At 41.3% G+C, this 17,661-nt stretch overlaps 1 protein-coding gene across 1 annotated transcript in view; it reads right to left on the minus strand.

Moving 5' to 3' along the window:
• Positions 1 to 270: 270 nt before the first annotated feature.
• Positions 271 to 17,661, minus strand: part of c4b (complement 4B (Chido blood group)) — a 34,907-nt gene continuing 17,516 nt past the window's right edge. The window contains exons 11-41 of the mRNA XM_056285679.1: positions 17,439 to 17,600; positions 17,130 to 17,303; positions 16,843 to 17,034; positions 16,466 to 16,612; positions 15,028 to 15,160; positions 12,074 to 12,145; positions 11,777 to 11,989; positions 11,531 to 11,645; positions 11,110 to 11,180; positions 10,866 to 11,008; positions 10,527 to 10,742; positions 8,546 to 8,597; positions 8,367 to 8,456; positions 8,076 to 8,282; positions 6,048 to 6,129; positions 5,739 to 5,931; positions 5,507 to 5,611; positions 4,754 to 4,916; positions 4,430 to 4,629; positions 4,128 to 4,286; positions 3,977 to 4,036; positions 3,802 to 3,892; positions 3,058 to 3,232; positions 2,823 to 2,913; positions 2,579 to 2,653; positions 2,396 to 2,498; positions 2,208 to 2,297; positions 2,000 to 2,104; positions 1,052 to 1,135; positions 797 to 929; positions 271 to 686 (exon numbers count right to left, since the gene is read on the minus strand). Coding sequence (XP_056141654.1) covers positions 551 to 686; positions 797 to 929; positions 1,052 to 1,135; positions 2,000 to 2,104; positions 2,208 to 2,297; positions 2,396 to 2,498; positions 2,579 to 2,653; positions 2,823 to 2,913; positions 3,058 to 3,232; positions 3,802 to 3,892; positions 3,977 to 4,036; positions 4,128 to 4,286; positions 4,430 to 4,629; positions 4,754 to 4,916; positions 5,507 to 5,611; positions 5,739 to 5,931; positions 6,048 to 6,129; positions 8,076 to 8,282; positions 8,367 to 8,456; positions 8,546 to 8,597; positions 10,527 to 10,742; positions 10,866 to 11,008; positions 11,110 to 11,180; positions 11,531 to 11,645; positions 11,777 to 11,989; positions 12,074 to 12,145; positions 15,028 to 15,160; positions 16,466 to 16,612; positions 16,843 to 17,034; positions 17,130 to 17,303; positions 17,439 to 17,600 — 4,032 coding nt within the window. The 3' untranslated portion in view covers positions 271 to 550. The remainder of the gene's footprint in view (positions 687 to 796; positions 930 to 1,051; positions 1,136 to 1,999; positions 2,105 to 2,207; positions 2,298 to 2,395; positions 2,499 to 2,578; positions 2,654 to 2,822; positions 2,914 to 3,057; positions 3,233 to 3,801; positions 3,893 to 3,976; positions 4,037 to 4,127; positions 4,287 to 4,429; positions 4,630 to 4,753; positions 4,917 to 5,506; positions 5,612 to 5,738; positions 5,932 to 6,047; positions 6,130 to 8,075; positions 8,283 to 8,366; positions 8,457 to 8,545; positions 8,598 to 10,526; positions 10,743 to 10,865; positions 11,009 to 11,109; positions 11,181 to 11,530; positions 11,646 to 11,776; positions 11,990 to 12,073; positions 12,146 to 15,027; positions 15,161 to 16,465; positions 16,613 to 16,842; positions 17,035 to 17,129; positions 17,304 to 17,438; positions 17,601 to 17,661) is intronic.

Here is a 17,661-nt window from a genome sequence, read left to right on the forward strand (position 1 = left end):
ACATTTGGGAGGGAAGCTAAATCACACCAGCAAACCCAACTGAATCTTGCTCTTTGGCTGGACATGAAAGGTATTTTGGAGTGGATTTGTGGTTTGTGGATGTACTTTTTCTCCCCTCCGTTGTGTATGTTAACTGGTCTGTTCTGGTACTGTACAGCCAGAAAGGAGAAATTTGTACATAAAAAGCTACAGTGTTCCATTTCAAATATTATCTAACCATACCTAACTCCCCTGTCAAAGCAAGAAGCAATCATACAAAGAGGTATTTGAAAGAGAAAAATAAAACTGTTTTTATTGAACAAAAAGTTGCTGATTAAAATTGGCCTCACATTTTGAACAGTCAGCCATTGCCTGCCTAATCTATACAGTTGTTACTTGGTATGGATTTTCTCCACTTTCATCTCACAATGATAACATTTAAGGCTGCATTGAAGCAGGATTAAACAACGTCTGATCTTTTGGCAACAGCTGTCAAAGGTCATGACGGCGGCATTATATTGAACTAAGTGCGCTGAGAAATTAAAACGATACCAAAGATAATTGCGAGTGTTCACTGAGTACAGCCTTGTGTCTGAAAGGTAGATACAAAGGCATGAAACATTTTGCAGGCCATTCTGTAGGCAGTCCCACATTTTACCCCAGGATTTTGTTCAACCCATGTGTTTGATTCCAGGAGATACTGCATCCTACACAGAGAGAGGGGTCGGGAAAATGAACAGAGGGAGAAATCATCAGTTTAGAGATCAATGTCAGTTTAGAGATCAATGTCTTTCAAACACATTAGTGATGCACTTACTCTCCATTTGAGTCAGTTGTGGAGCCGTCTTTCCCCATGATGAGATATTGTTTGTCTGTCAACAACTCCCCATTGCACTGAAGCCTCTTGGCAAACACTCGAACAGAATTGTCTGTCACATTTACATCTCTGTCTGAGAGACACAGAACGTTCACAATGTTTCACTGCTGGCCATCCAAACAGTTTTTATTTGACATGAATGGTGTTGTAAATTAAATGATGCAACACTTAATCCCACAACATTTGATTACTTACATGCTTTGAGAACCTTAGTTACGTTTGTGGTATAAAGCTTGAAGTTACTCTTCACAGACACATTGAGAACTTCAACAATGAATGCTGAAATGAAACAACCATCAAAATACAGGTCACACCATGTCTTGTTGTGTAACTGTAGAATGGAAGCCCCTATCAAAGCAATAAAAGTTCACCCCTTGCTTTGGTTAGTTTTATTCATAGGGATGATGATCTTTCATTCTCAAAGAAATTTCAACAGGGGGCGTCCAGGTAGTGTAGCGGCCTAGTCCGTTGCCTACTAACACGGGGATCGCTGGTTCGAATCCCCGTCTTACCTCCGGCTTGATCAGGCGTCCCTACAGACACAATTGGCTGTGTCTGCGGATGGAAAGCCAGATGTAGGTATGTGTCCTGGTCGCTGCACTAGTGCCTCCTCTGCTCAGTTGGGGCGCCTGTTCGAGGCGGAGAGAGGGAACTGAGGGGAATAGCGTGATCCTCCCATGCGCTACGTCCCTCGGGCGAAACTCCTCACTGTCAGGTGAAAAGAAGCAGCTGGCGACTCCACATATATCGGAGGAGACATGTGGTAGCCTGCAGCCCTCCCCAGATCGGCAGAAGGGGTGGAGCAGCGACCGGGACGACTCAGAAGAGTGGGGTAATTGGCCGGATACAATTGGGGAGAAAAAAAATAGAAAAAAAAAGAACTTTTAATAGTATGAGAGCTAAATGCATTTTTCATTTGTATTATGTGTTTGAAAAAGTTTGATTGTGAAAACTCACAATTTATTTTTTGTGTTACAAAACATTACCCCATTATTCATATATAAGTTCCTGAAAACATTTTCAATGTCGAAAATAATCTCTTGAGAAATCTATATAAATGTGAATTAAAACTTGTATATGCCCACTGAAAAGAATAGGCTTTAAAATGATGTGAGGCATTGCATTGCCCTGTGCAGTGCTTACCGTAATCTACAGTGGGGAGGAAGCAGGCATGCTGGGAACGTTTATCCATGATGCGCTTTTGATCTTTGGCTTTAGCAAATACACTTTGTTCTTTATGGCAGGGTCCTAGAGAGACAATAGGCACAGTACGGTTTTAAGCATATCTCATACAAACTTGCAGTATATTGGGAATTCTGAGAGTAGGATAGGGCTTGTAATAAGTGCCTACTCTCTGCACATTGGCACACATCCCCTGAGCACAATTTGGAGACCATCTTGCTTCTTTCAGGGGCAGAGTAGAACACAGTACACTTTCGGTCTGTATGGAAAACATGGTAAATTCCCTGTTAAATTCAACAAAGATGTCCATTGAAGTTTATGTCCCAGACAAAAAGGTTTAATTAAGTCTGTGCTTACTTGGTTCATAGTAATCATAGAACAAAGCCGGAGCAGGCTGCAGGAGGCCAATTTTCACTGTCTGTATAGCCCCAAAAGTAATACATAGTTCTTGTTCTACGATCTAGAGTGAGAGAAATGCAAAACACTTAGTTGTAGGTGTTTAAAATTAAAATTATATGTAGGTAATTTTAGCTGCCTTACCTTATCGAAGTAGATCAGTACTCTTCCTTTAGAGATCTCGTAGTGGGAAATGTATTGTTCTGTTGGTTGTTTTAGCTAAAGAGAGACAAGACGTCACTGACAGGACAATACAAGACAGGCCACCATTACTGCATGTTTTTCTTTCTCACTGTTTATTTTTCAAAATCAAAAATTGTCTTTGGTTCAGTGGAACCATGATGTTGATGATGAAAATAATGAGGAAAAGAAGGGTGGGGCTATTGACCTGCTCCAGGTCCTCAATTTGAGCCTCAAAACCACTTAAGAGTGTAATGTCAGCGATGGCCATTCCTGAGAGATTTTGCCTCAGGCTGTGACTATGCAGAAGTAAACATACATGGATAAAAGCCATGATTAGTCTTTAGGTGATTTATCTCTACACGACTAAGAATACTTGAGACCTTGACTGAGTAGGACTCTATAAATTCTCAAGAGCAGCCTGAACTCTCAAATGGACTAACCTGACACAGACATTGTAGTTGACATCATTTTCTGTATTCGTTCCATGGTCTGCATGTCTCCTGCTTCGACTACGAGCATCAAACCATTCAATCGCTGAGCGTGGTACACGCTCCTCTTTTGCTTCATCATTGCTGTAGTCTTCATCATAGTAATCGTAATTTTGTATAACCTTGGCTGATGAGAGAGCAGTTTTATTACATTTGTGACATATTACAACGGTTATGATGCTTTTCCTCTATATTGCATATACTGGGTTTTTTTTTGTTTTTTGACCCCCCCCCCCCCAATTGTACCTGGCCAATCACCCCACTCTCCAAGCCGTCCCGGTTGCTGCTCCACTCCCTCTGCTGATCTGGGGAGGGCTGCAGACTACCACATGCCTCCTCTGATACATGTGGAGTCGCCAGCCACTTCTTTTCACCTAACAGTGAGGAGTTTCGCCAGGGGGACATAGCATGTGGGAGGATCACGCTATTCCCTCCAGTTCCCCCTCCTCCCCGAACAGGTGCCCTGACCGACCAGAGGAGGTGCTAGTGCAGCAACCAAGACACATACTCACATCCGGCTTCCCACCTGCAGACACAGCCAATTGTGTCTGTAGGGACGCCGAACCAAGCCGGAGGTAACACTGGGGTTTGAACAGGCAATCCCCGTGTTGGTAGGCAATGGAATAGACCGCTACGCCACCCAGACGCCCTATATTGCATATAGTTTTGATATGTGAATCAGTAACCAAGGCTCACCAGTGTACTGCACCTTCCCCTCCACGGTGACTCTGATAGACAATTTTTCACAACTGTCCTTGGGTTCCAATAGATGGTAGGCCTTAACAACCTACCGAACAGAGAGGTGATTTACTTATCTCATTCTGGGGTCCCTTTGAAGATTTGTTGGGAGATTACATCAATCCCCACTTACTTTTAACTTGATATTCCCTTCTCCTCTTAGCTGCACGGTAATGCTGTTCCCTATTAACCTCTAAACCAACAAAGATGAGAGAAAACAGTTTACGCAAGTGTAAGAACAGATATTAATGCATGCATTTCAATCTACTGTATCTCTTCTCTACCTTAAGCTCTGTTTCCACCTTCTCTCTCTCATTTTCTAAAGACATCTGAATCAGCTTACTCCTTCCTGGAACAGTGAATGTCGCTTCCACTTTTGTAAAGGGTTCCGAGGGTCTCTTTAGATCATACTCAGCGAGAGCCTCCAAAGTCACAATAGTGTCCTGTAAAGGGTTATTAAAGCAGTATTAACACATTTCCCTTTTGTATCGGGTCAGCCCTATATAAAAGGATTATGGAGGCTATGTAGTTGGAATGGTGTTTTACTTTAAACTTCATGCTTCTTCAAACTTAAACTTCTTTTCACCTGTGTTGACTTGAAGCCTCCTCCATAATTTTCCTGTGTGGTTAACCAGCAAGCTGCCTTCTCTGCCAATTCGAAGTCCTCATGTTGTACAGCAGTGAGGAGAGCGTAAGCCGTAGTCTCCACTGTGATGGCATCTGCTGGAAGCTTCCCTGCATTCTGTGCCTCACGATTGGCTCTCCACACACGACACCCACTTTCAACTAATTAGTCAAAGAAATTCAAAAAAAGGTTATATTCAAAAGCATTTAAAATGATAGTAAGTTTCTTTTTTTCACTGACATTTATTTTAATCACAGTAGACACGTTCAGTTTAATAAGACATGCCTTCAGTGGACAACGTCTTGAGTTTCTCCCAGGCAGGTGAAGCCTGTGCTTTTTCTGCCAGACAGACTGAGAGACAGTAGGCTGCGATGGCAACAGTGTATGGCCCCTTCAGCTCTTCCATGTGTGAGAGGAGATATGTCGTTGCTCTTGAAATGCTTGCTTTCTAAAAAAAAAAAAAAAACGTGATAAATGATGTTAATGGCCAATAACCCCAGTCTCTGAGCCATCCCGGTCGCTGCTCCACCAGCCTCTGCAAATCCGGGGAGGGCTGCAGACTACCATATGTCTCCTTCAATACATGTGGAGTTGCCAGCCGCTTCTTTTCACCTGACGGTGAGGAGTTTCACGAGGGGGACGTAGCACATGGGAGGATCACACTATTCCCCCCAGTTCCCCCTCCCCCCTGAACAGGCACCCTGACCGACCAGAGGAGGCGCTAGTGCAGCAACCAGGACACATACTCACATCCGGCTTCCCACCCGCAGACCTGGCCAATTGTGTCTGTAGAGATACCCGACCAAGCTGGAGGTAACACAGGGATTTGAATCGGCGATCCCCCGTGTTGGTTAGGCAACGGAATAGACCACCACGCTACCCGCATGCCCTAATGATGTCATTCTTTTTAGCTTTTCTTTATAAACAATGTATTCAATACAGTAAACTAAACACATCCAAACAGCCAAGCAACAACAGCAACAAGAAAAAAAGCATCACAACCCTGGATAGCACATGTTTGGATATGTGTTAGCTTACTGTGTTAGTCTTCAATTCCTCATCAAGAAATTGGAGGGAGTGCTGAAGTGCTAAAGTTATGAAAGCAGTCATAGACACGTCAACCTCTTTGCCTCCGACACCTCCCTACAGTAAAACAGAAAATTAGTTCATAGAGAAGTTTTACTGTTGCTTAGAGAAATGTTAGGGTTGAATAAAATATCATGTCATGTTGTACTGTCCTCTAAAACGACAAGCTTTTGGAAGCGTTTACCTGCATTTGTCTGTCTATGACGGGATGTGGGTCATTAAATGCCCCACTGCCAAGCTGTACTGAAAGCAAATAGTGCACTGAAAGACTGATGGCTTCATTAGAAACACCCACTGCCCTCCTCCCCTGCTGCTCTCTGTTGGCTGACTGGCCTTCTGCAACCAAGGACAGCACTTTCACTACAAGGCCAGTCAGCCTGATGACAAGGGAAAGAGAAAAAGAAAGCTAAAAAGGCTGTAGAAAAAAGTAATAATTTGCACTTTGGAAATGCATGTTGGAAAATTAATAAAATTAGTGTCAAAATATACTCACCAGTGACTTGGTTTCTTATGTTGCCATGGCCATATGCCATAAGATCCATCTGGGTATTGGAAATTCACCATTCTAGCATAACCTGACAAAGAGATGGTTTGGAGATTTTGGGGGTTTTTTTGGAGTATGTTTGAGCAATCATTAAAAAATTATGATGATAATAATGATAATAATAATAATAATTACATTTATATAGCACCTAGAGCTGAGCAATATTAATAAAATCAAATATAAGATGTTTGACTAAATAACTCAATATGTGACAATATTTTGGGGATGAATATTGATGTTTTCTGGGGATATTTACTTGCACATTTGTTTTAAGAAATGAGCATCTGTAATGTGGATATGATGACCAAGCAGGTCGAGGCATTCATTGTTCATGTCACTCAGCTAGAGTAGATAAAGCTCAGAGAAATACATCATTTGAATATCGCAACTTTCAAGACTATGAAAAAATTACATTTAAAGCTGCTGTTAGCAACTGTGGAGATATGAGCAAGAATTTGAAAGGATAAACAATAAAAAAAAAATCTACCTTCTTGTGTTCTCTTTCACTCCCTCTCTCAAGGAAGCGATTATGAATGGTTGTTCAGATTTAGGCCCATGACACTTTGGTCGACAGCAAATTACCCATGCCAGGTTAAAGCTATATCATGATCTGATATCAAAAATCTCCGCAAATATCTAGTCTCATATCATGATATCAATATCAGATCAATGTATCACCCACCTCTACTTGAAAGTATTTCTGTCCCCAAAAGGATCAGAAACAGAATCATGTTTACTGGCCATGTAGGTTAGCACTACATGGATTTTGACTCTGGTTTCGTAGCTCTCTTGTGTACTTAACATAGAATAACAACACTACAACACATAAATATTCAGATATATACACAAGGATTGACTTAATTAACTCAGGTTTTTGACGACCTAGGTCTTATTTTTGCAGTTTTTGCCATTGCGTATATCAGCTGTGATATCATTTCACTCATCAGCTTCATTTTGAAGATTTTGGACATGGGATCACCAGTGGACACAGCGTAATAATGACGTCATATGGTGCCATGGAATAGGATTGCCAGACTTGTTTCAACAAGCCTAATTCAACCCATTTATCTAAACCACATATTTTGAGGTGAAAATTATAGTGCAAATGAAACATTATTACCTGAAATGTTCAAACATCAATGGTCTATAACCAAGGCTCAGCATTTTTGGTTTTTACCGATTTTCACCGAAAAATACCCAGATATTTTAAAAGGAGCAGATCGGTTTAAACTGATTTTCACCAGGATTTTATGTTTCCACAGATCCAAAAGTTGTTCCTGTTCGTGTGAGGTTATGTAACAATGTCCTCTTGTGGCGAAATTCGGCATGCTGGATGGCTTTGAAAAATAAAAACCGAAAACTCTGTGCCTTATCTGTAACATTGCTAAGTTACTTCCTGGTTCAACATACAGGAATGACCATCTTACTTACCATAGGTATTAACCATCGATAAACTACCCGGCCAGCACGATAAAGAAGTCATAGATAATGAGAAGTCATGTACGCAGTCTGACTAAAGTACTATGAGGGTGGTGATTGTTGTTGTGGTTATTATTGTGGTTGTTGTGGTGGCTGTTGTGGTTGTTGCTGTGGTGTTTGTTGTGGTTCTTGTTGTGGTGGTTGTGGTTGGTTTAAAGGACAGGTTTAAGGCTTGTCTCTGTAAAACACCTTTGTTAAGCTTTGTCTACCATTGGTCCCATGTCCAAAATCTCCAAAATGACAACAGTGAGTAAAATGATATTATAACTGATATGCATGATAGCAAAAACTACAAAAATAAGACCCAGATTGTAAAATAAACTAAAAAAACGTAAGTTATCCTTTGAGTATGAATTCCCATAAAACTCTTTGTCTTTTATTGTCACATCCAATAAAGAAAAAGTAGCATTTTTAAATTTGATAAATTACCATATTTATCTGTATGACAAGTATAATAAGAGAGATTATGAAATGTTGAGCTGCTTTATAGACACTCACCTTTCTCAGTATTCTGGAGAGCCTTATCTCTGGTGCCAGGGGGCAGCTCAAACCAGCGTCGAGTCTTATCAAGGTAACGGAGCGCAAGGGCGGTGGGGGCCATAAGTTTCATCGTCTGTTCGGCACATCCACTAGGCAACTTGATCAAGTCATCAACCCCTTCTGAAGAGAGAAGGGTGTAGGCACTCGACTTGCCAAAGCCACTGCCTGGGAATCAGAAGTGGAGGCTGAATGGGAACTGAAACCGTCATTTACAGAATGAGGAAAAATACTCAGGCTGACTGTTTGTACCTTCCATTTTAGCAAAGATATTGGAGATGGAGTTGGGGACGATGCTATCTGGCAGCTTTCCGTCAATGGTGAAAAACACCTCATTCCTCCCTATCAAGGGAATGAGAAAGACATTGATTAACTGAGACTTGTTTTTAAATGTGCTAAAACTATCATTGAGTCTCATCAAAATATTTCACCTTTCATTCTAACGTCCAGAGTTTCCTCTGTCCTATGCTGTATTCCCTCTGTCTAGAACATGAAACAAAGGTGTAATTATTATCTGTCCCTTGTCATACACATCAAGTTACCAGAAAGTATATGAACTGAAATGGCTAATTAAGCTTCCAGTGGCTAGTGTGTCATCTAGAATTGTACAGCCAGAGCATCTGGGTGGCGTGGCGGTCTATTCTGTTGCCTAACCAAAACGGGGATCGCCAGTTCAAATCCCCGTGTTACCTCCGGCTTGGTCAGGCGTCCCTACAGACACAATTGGCCATGTCTGCGGGTGGGAAGCCGGATGTGGGTATGTGTCCTGGTCGCTGCACGAGCGCCTCCTCTGGTTGGTCGGGGCACCTGTTCGGGGGGAGGGGGAACTGGGGGGAATAGCGTGATCCTCCCACGTACTATGTCCCCTTGGCGAAACTCCTCACTGTCAAATGAAAAGAAGTGACTGGCGACTCCACATGTATCAGAGGAGGCACGTGGTAGTCTGCGGCCCTCCCTGGATCGGCAGAGGGGGTGGAGCAGCGACCGGGGCGGGTCAGAAGAGTCGGGTATTTGGCCAGATACAATTGGGGAGGGGAAAAAAAAAAGGAATTGTACAGACAAAAAAAATCCCCTGCTCATGTCAGTATGCAGAAACCCACACCCTAGCTGAGTCCTCTCACTGGGCTTCAATACAGTCCAATGGGCAGCTCTCAAAAACCATGATATATCTCCTTTTGGAAAACAGTGAATTCACGGTACAGTCACACATGTACTTTGTTTATTTCATCACTATTCAGAGTGCATTTTGAATAGAAGCAAAGTCTGGTTTTATTTAGAACCATTACTGCAGTTGAGGCAGAACATTCTAACATCTATGAATTTCTATACTTGAGAGCAGGAAGCCCTGTAGCAGTGCTGTAGCGTTAGTTACTATCATGTACTCCCAGAGACTGGCGCTAATTTAGCAAAAGAAAATGTATTTGTGTGAGGGTAAATAAGTCATTTTAACTTTACAGAAAGCATTGGTTTGTAGCAATATCATGGTTTTTGAAGGCTTACATAGTTGCCCCGTTGGACTGCATTGAGAAGTTTCAGCAAGGCGGCAAGATTCTCACTACTGAAGCGATCAATGAAGTTGATACCTGACAATGTTTTATACTCAGCAAGGGAGAAATATTGTCAGTACTGGACGTAATAAAATTTTTATTGTGAGTTTAAAGACATGACCACTAGATTGACCAAATGGCTCAAAATTTTAAGTGCCAGCCCCTTGTGCCATACATTAATATGTGGAACTAAGCTGTAAAAATGGGAGAAAAAACCAAACTAACGTAAAAGCAATTTCATTTCTCCGTCACAGATACCTAACGATGTAATGTGCATGCATGATGTCTTTAGACAGTGCAAGTAATCCATGTGTTTATCTTTATATCTATTGATATTTATAGATGTCTGGAATAAAAAAAACATGTATTCTTGGTTAATAACATTTGAAAAGTATGAAAAATGGGGAGGGGGGGACAACAGTTAAAGCTAGCAAAACTATATATTTTTCTTGAGATAAATAATTGATAAATAATAAAAATAAATGATAATAAAAATATGAAACATCTAAATTATAAGTATATAATGTTATAAATATATAATAAACAATAAATAACTCCTGCGACCCGAATTTAGATAAGCGGCTTGGATAATGGATGGATGTATGGATAAATAATTGCGCAGGTATTAAAGAGCCAAAAGTACATTTGTTGATGTCAATATTATTAACATCGGGACAGTTTGCAAAGCAAAAAAAATAATTGAAATTTAAAGTACTTTTAATTAATTGCTGATGTACACGGCTGCAAACAGCCTCTTCCTTACTTAATGACCCATCTTGCAATGTGTGTATATTCAGGCAGGCCTTTCAACATTTCTTTCAACATTTCTTTCCCAGAAAGGAAAATTGCATTTAGTGCTACTCACCCAAACATTCAAGATCTTCTCGATAGCATCTATTCCTCGTTCATTTTCTATACCATAGAGACGTATTTTAATGAGGACTGGACCTGATACCATGGGGACAGCAGAGAAAGTGACATGCTGGGAGGACTGGGCTGCCACAGTAATGTTGACAAAAGTTGTAGAAGTGGCTGAGCCAGGCGAACAAAGCCCTGCAGTTTGCTCCATATGAACAGCCAACTGCAAAAAAGAGTGAAAATGTGTTTAGAGGAAATGATAAAAGCCCACTTTTAATATTGTATGTGCCAAATATGTATGTTTGTAGTTATCCAAGCTATATGACTAAAATTTGCAGTGCTGTACCTGTACATGCTCGTTTTCTCCATAGTTGTAGATGACAGGCGCAATTGATATTTGCTCATATTTCTTAACTGTGTAAGGCAGTTTCAGAGAAACAAATACCTCTTTGAATGCTTTGATCTCATGAGGTTCAGCTACGCAAAATCCTGGGTGAGACAGGGTATGAGACATATGCAGCGATTCATTCCTGTGAGCTGCCTCAGTCAATGATATGATTTGAAATTGAGAAACAAGAGGCTTATATTACCATGTGTTGCAGATACAGCCACAGCTTGAATCTCCCAGGTGGTGATGGAATCAGGCAGGTATAATGTATGACTAGGAATTATTTTATTTTTTTAGAAATTTAAATTAGAAAAAAACTTTTTTTAATTTAAATTTTAACAATTTTTAAAAATTAAAGAATTGAAAAATAAAACTAAAAAAGTTTTGAGTCATAATTCAATAAATAAGCATTAATTAATAAATAAGCAGTTGTAACATAGTGGGCAGTGACTTTACAATTCATATTGAAGACATTTAGGTGATGCTCTGATCCAAATGGATCTTGGGTGAAATAGTAGAAAATCTGAAATCCCTAAATCCTTAAATTACAATAGTAACAGGTATAAGGATTTACATTAATCAAAGCGGACTGTATGTCTTGTCATATTTTACAATCTCCTCACCTGTGTATATTGTTTACATCAATTATTTTAAATTCAAAGCTTGGAGGGAAATATCGTCGAATATATTGTGTGGTGGAGTCAAAGAAGAACTCTTCAATTTCCGATGCGCTGGCAGCTAAAAACAAAAACAGATTTAAAGCTTCACATTGAACCTTGCAGCAGTCATTAAAACAAAGCAACCTCGTCAAAAGCTATGCTCTTTCATGATTTAAATGTTTAGTAACCACTCTAGTGAGTCATCCTCACTTCTCCCAAATGCGTCCTGGGACTGCTCTTTTCTCTTTCTCTCTCGCAGCTTTTCTCCTTCGTGGCAACATTGGAGGAAGGCCGCAATACAGGCAGGGTCTGCGTTCACCTGAGAAACCCTCTTAGCTCTTTCCTGACACGTCTTCCTCATAGGGATAAGAGAGTAGCCACGGACACAGCAGTCTTGTATCTCACCCTTTGAAAAGTTAGATTCTGAAATTGACAAGAGATTTAGTTACCAAGAGTGGGGTTTAGTCTGTCTGACACCAGTCACAATGGCAAAAATTATGACCTTACTTAACATTATCAGAGCTTGTTGAATGTCCAAGGATCGTCTTCGCCTTGCAGCGTGTGATTCACAGCCATACCCTAGAAAGACATTTGACTTGATTTAACAACTTTCAAATCCTAAACTGGCTTTGGTTTATACAAATGCCTGAAACTAGATGCACCACTTTTGAAACTGTGAGTATAGAAAGACTGTTGCTGCAGGTCAGTTGTTTAGTTTTATTGGAGATACACTCAGAAGAACATCATGTCTTCTTGGCACTCCGATAAAGTGGACAGTGCTGCTCTATCCTTGTGGCAATAGATATTCCGCCTAGACTCAACAGCATTTTAAATTCACAGTGACATGAGCAAAAACCAAACACAACACAGTACAGAATACTGTACATATTTACAAACCCCAATTCCAATGAAGTTGGGACATTGTGTAAAACGTAAATAAAAATAGAATACAATGATTTGCAAATCATTTTCGACCTATATTCAATTGAATACACTACAAAGACAAGATATTTAATGTTCAAACTAATAAACTTTATTGTTTTTTGCAAATATTCACTCATTTTGAATTTGATGCCTGCAACACGTTCCAAAAAAGCTAGGACAGGGGCATGTTCACCACTGTGTTACATCACCTTTCCTTTTAACAACACTCAGTAAGCGTTTGGGAACTGAGGACACTAATTGTTGAAGCTTTGCAGGTGGAATTCTTTCCCATTCTAGCTTGATGTACGACTTCAGTTGCTCAACAGTCCGGGGTCTCCGTTGTCGTATTTTGCGCTTCATAATGCGCCACACATTTTCAACGTGAGACAGGTCTGGACTGCAGGCAGGCCAGTCTAGTACCCGCACTCTTTTACTGCGAAGCCCCACTGTTGTAACACGTGCAGAATGTGGCTTGGCATTGTCTTGCTGAAATAAGAAGGGACGTCCCTGAAAAAGTCGTCGCTTGGATGGCAACATATGTTGCTCCAAAACCTGTATGTACCTTTCAGCATTAATGGTGCCTTCACAGATGTACAAGTTACCCATGCCATGGGCACTAACACACCCCCATACCATCACAGATGCTGGCTTTTGAACTTTGCGCTGATAACAATCTGGATGGTCCTTTTCCTCTTTATCCCGGAGGACACGACGTTCATGATTTCCAAAAACAATTTGAAACGTGGACTCGTCAGACCACAGCACACTTTTCCACTTTGCGTCAGTCCGTCTCAGATGAGCTCGGGCCCAGAGAAGCCGGCGGTGTTTCTGGGTGTTGTTGATATATGGATTTCGCTTTGCATGGTAGAGTTTTAACTTGCACTCGTAGACATAGCAACGAACTGTGTTAACTGACAATGATTTTCCCAAGTGTTCCTGAGCCCACGTGGTAATATCCTTTACCGAATGATGTTGGTTTTTAATGCAGTGCTGCCTGAGGGGTTGAAGGTCACGGGCATTTAATGTTGGTTTTCGGCCTTGCCACTTACGTGCAGAGATTTCTCCGGATTCTCTGAATCTTTTGATGATATTATGGACTGTAGATGATGAAATCCCTAAATTACTTGCAACTGTATGTTGAGAAACGTTGTTCTTAAACTGTTGGACTATTTGCTCATGCAGTTGTTCACAAAGTGGTGAACCTCACCCCATCCTTGCTTGTGAATGACTGAGCCTTTCGGGGATGCTCCTTTTATACCCAATCATGACACTCACCTGTTTCCAATTAACCTGTTCACCTGTGGAATGTTCCAAACAGGTGGTTTTTGAGCATTCTTCAACTTTCCCAGTCTTTTGTTGCCCCTGTCCCAGGTTCTTTGGAACGTGTTGCAGGCATCAAATTCAAAATGAGTGAATATTTGCAAAAAAACAATAAAGTTTATCAGTTTGAACATTAAATATCTTGTCTTTGTAGTGTATTCAATTGAATATAGGTCGAAAAGGATTTGCAAATCATTGTATTCTGTTTTTATTCACGTTTTACACAACGTCCTAACTTCATTGGAATTGGGGTTTGTAATATGAATATGTCTGTGGTGAATATGTCTCCGTGGACTATGATGTTTGTGGATGACTGTGATCTGTAGCAAGAATAGGATGTGGGTTGAGAAGAGCCTGGAGAGGTGGAGGTATGCACTGGAGAGAAGAGGAATGAAAGTCAGTAGGAACAAGACAGAATACATATGTGTGAATGAGAGGGAGGACAGTGGAATGGTGAGGATGCAATGAGTAGAAGTGACGAAGGCGTATAAGTTTAAATACTTGGGGTCAACTGTACAAAGTAACGGGGAGTGCAGGAGAGGTGAAGAAGAGAGTGCAGGCAGGGTGGAGTGGGTGGAGAAGAGTGTCAGGAGTGATTTGCGACAGAAGGGTACCAGCAAGAGTTAAAGGGAAGATTTACAAGATGGTTGTGAGACCAGCTATGTTATATGGTTTGGAGACAGTGGCACTGATGAAAAGACAGGAGGCAGAGCTGGAGGTGGCAGAGTTGAAGATGATAAGATTTTCACTGGGAGTGATGAAGAAGGACAGGATTAGGAATGAGTATATTAGAGGGACCGCTCAGGTTGGACAGTTTCGAGACAAAGCAAGAGAGGCAAGATTGAGATGGCTTGGATATGTGTGGAGGAGAGATTCTGGGTATATTGGGAGAAGGATGCTGAATATGGAGCTGCCAGGGAAGAGGACAAGAGGAAGGCCAAAGAGGAGGTTTATGGATGTGGTGAGAAAGGACATCCAGGTGGCTGGTGTGACAGAAGAAGATGCAGAGGACAGGAAGAAATGGAAACAGATGATCCACTGTGGTGACCCCTAACGGGAGCAGCCAAAAGTAGTAGTAGTAGTAGTAGATGTCTGTGGTGAAATCTGGAATCTTTGGTTGCTTTCCTGAATTAATGTTAATATCTCAGTTATGTCCCTTGTCAGTAGTAAAGCCTGAGAACAGAACCACTGGACTTGTGAATGAGTAGTTGTTTTACCTTTTCTCTCTACTGATGTTGTGGACTGGGAGTGAGAGAGAAAAGCCAGGCCCGCACCACTTAGTGTGGACACTGTATCAGATCCTCCAACATATGAGCAACCAAGGTCATATGACTGCATGGAGGAAAACACCTGAAAAAGACAATCGATCAATCAAATTTATTTATGTAGCATATTTCGTACATTTAAAATGCAATGCAATGTGCTTTACATTGAGTGAAAGTGCACATTATAATGTAGGGAAAGATTAATGAAAACAGCTACCTCAAAGGGAAATGTCACCAATTGTTATATGTACAATCAGTACTGATGAGTAATGTAGTCGATAGATGCAATAAAGTCCTCACTGTGTACTATATTGATGGAGAAATCGGTGTTCTCCTGCTCCTACACCACATCTACATCTACAAGGATGCATTGCTTGGAAGCCTCTGTATCCTCATCCATAAAATCCTCTGCACTCGTGTGGTGGGACGTCATATCCACCACCAGAAACATAAGCTTATTTGAGAGAATGAAGATGTGTTTTTGAACAGTGTGTTTGGAGTAGATAAGAGTATTAGAAACTCTGCTTAAGTTTTTCCAGCTGCCAACTGATGTCACGATACGTCACTTGGGGGGACAGAAAAAAAAACGTTTCATTGCCGCACCAGAGATGCAGAGACGATTGGGAACTGCAAGTGTTTTCGTGTGCTATCCCTGTCACAGATAGATGCAGATAAGGTTGAAAATATGTGTACTTTCCCTTTATATAACATATACAAATAAAATGTTATAAAAATAAAATGTGTGTGTGTGTGTGTCTGTCCCAGCTGCACCCCTGCGCACCCTCCCAGGACTCACCCTCTTCATCCCAATTTCCCTAATTGTCTCTCATCTTGGCCACTCCCCCTGCCCTAGTTTCTCTCTTGTTTGTGTGTGTGTTTGTGTGTGTGTGTGCTTCAGGATTGGAGGCAGGTGTGCGGTAGGCAGAGCAGAGGTCCACCACCTGCATCTAGCTCAACTACTGCAATCAACCCTACTCCTTATATACCAGGCCTTACCACATCCATCTTGCCAGATTGTAGTGCGTGCTTTGTCAGTCCTACGCATTCAGCCTTTACACCATTCATTGTTTCCTAGTCTATCTTCCCTGTCTAACCCTGCTTTCTGTGTTCCTGCAGTTCTGTCTGCTCTGTCCAGCCCCTGCCTCCAGTCGTTGGTCTGTCTCCGTGGAGTGCTGCTCGTCTTCCTGCTACAGTCAAGGTCCCCCTCCCCTGTGCACTCTTGACCTGGACCCAGTCTTCCCTGTCTGCTCCTCACTCTACCGGCTCCTCGTCTTGTCTGGCACTAAAGGACTTGTTTTACTGAAACCCTGCCTTGAGTCTGTATTGGCATACTGGTTTCGGCCTTGGAGCCCTGGTTAACTGTGTGTTTGTGGGGGTGGCATGCCAATACCTGCTCAGCTGTTAGTTTGTTTTGGGTATGCAGTGCGTACATGGCCTTGTCCACCACCAGCAAGGCCACTTTGGCTTTCTGACCATCTACGTCCAATTTGATCTCAGCATGTTTTCCGGGGTCATATTGATTTTTCATTGTGGATACCTAGAATTGGAATCAAACTCATGACTTCGTGAATTCAACAAAACAATATTTAAATATCCTTTAATGAAAACCATGTGTTGTGTATGTGCGCACACACACTGAGAGATAAATGAAAAGACAACCCCACAACAACTACAATCAACAGAAGTAAATATCTGATGAATTCCTCATGTTACTGTACGTCTGCAAGTTTATACTGGATGACTATCTCCTGAAACCTGCTTACGTACCCTAATCTTCTTTTCACACTCATCCTTGACATCCACCCACACAGAATCAGCAATAATGTCACCATCCTGGCTGTAATAGTAGGCGATTAGACGGAAGGAGGGCACCATATCTGAAGTTATCTCCACTCTGTGTCTGGTTGTGATACCAAATTCAAGAGAACCATGTTTTACCAGGACTCCACGGCTTAAGACCTATAAGATGGATAAAGAACATTTTTAAGTCCCCTTGGTCTTGGGAAGAGCGAAGATGTCACTTCTTATTCTGGTAGTTTCATAGTATGTCTCACCATATAGTAAAGATAGCATCCCTTCTTTGGCTCACTGTTGACAGTGTGGTATTGAATGGTCAGGGACTCACCCACAGTATAAACCTTGCTGGCAAAATTGATATACAAATATTTGCCACTTGGTGATGAGGCACGTTGAATAACTTTTTTCTGTTCCTGGCCTTTGACATTAACCTAACGGGAACAGGGATGAACAAAATCCATATTAGGCTAAAGCATGACTGGAGAAAAATAGACAACTACCCACATGGACTTCCCAATAGGTTGTTTTGAAAATAGTTATTTGTTTTATGTAATTTGCAAACTAACTTTAACTTCAATGGAATTTCCAGTAGAATGAAAATTAAAGAGAGCAAACACTGTCCCCTGCTGGTTTGTCTGGACTTCAGCAACTTTCTCCTCGGATAATGGGACACGGATTTCCACTGGAATTTCAGATGCTGGGGAACCATTTGGAAGACGCACAGCCACCTATCATAATAACAAACAAACTAAGTCATTGGGCTTTACAAGTGCTTATATTATTTTTCAG

Source organism: Lampris incognitus, chromosome 9, assembly GCF_029633865.1.
Source record: "Lampris incognitus isolate fLamInc1 chromosome 9, fLamInc1.hap2, whole genome shotgun sequence".
In the NCBI taxonomy this organism is placed as follows: Eukaryota; Metazoa; Chordata; class Actinopteri; order Lampriformes; family Lampridae; genus Lampris; species Lampris incognitus.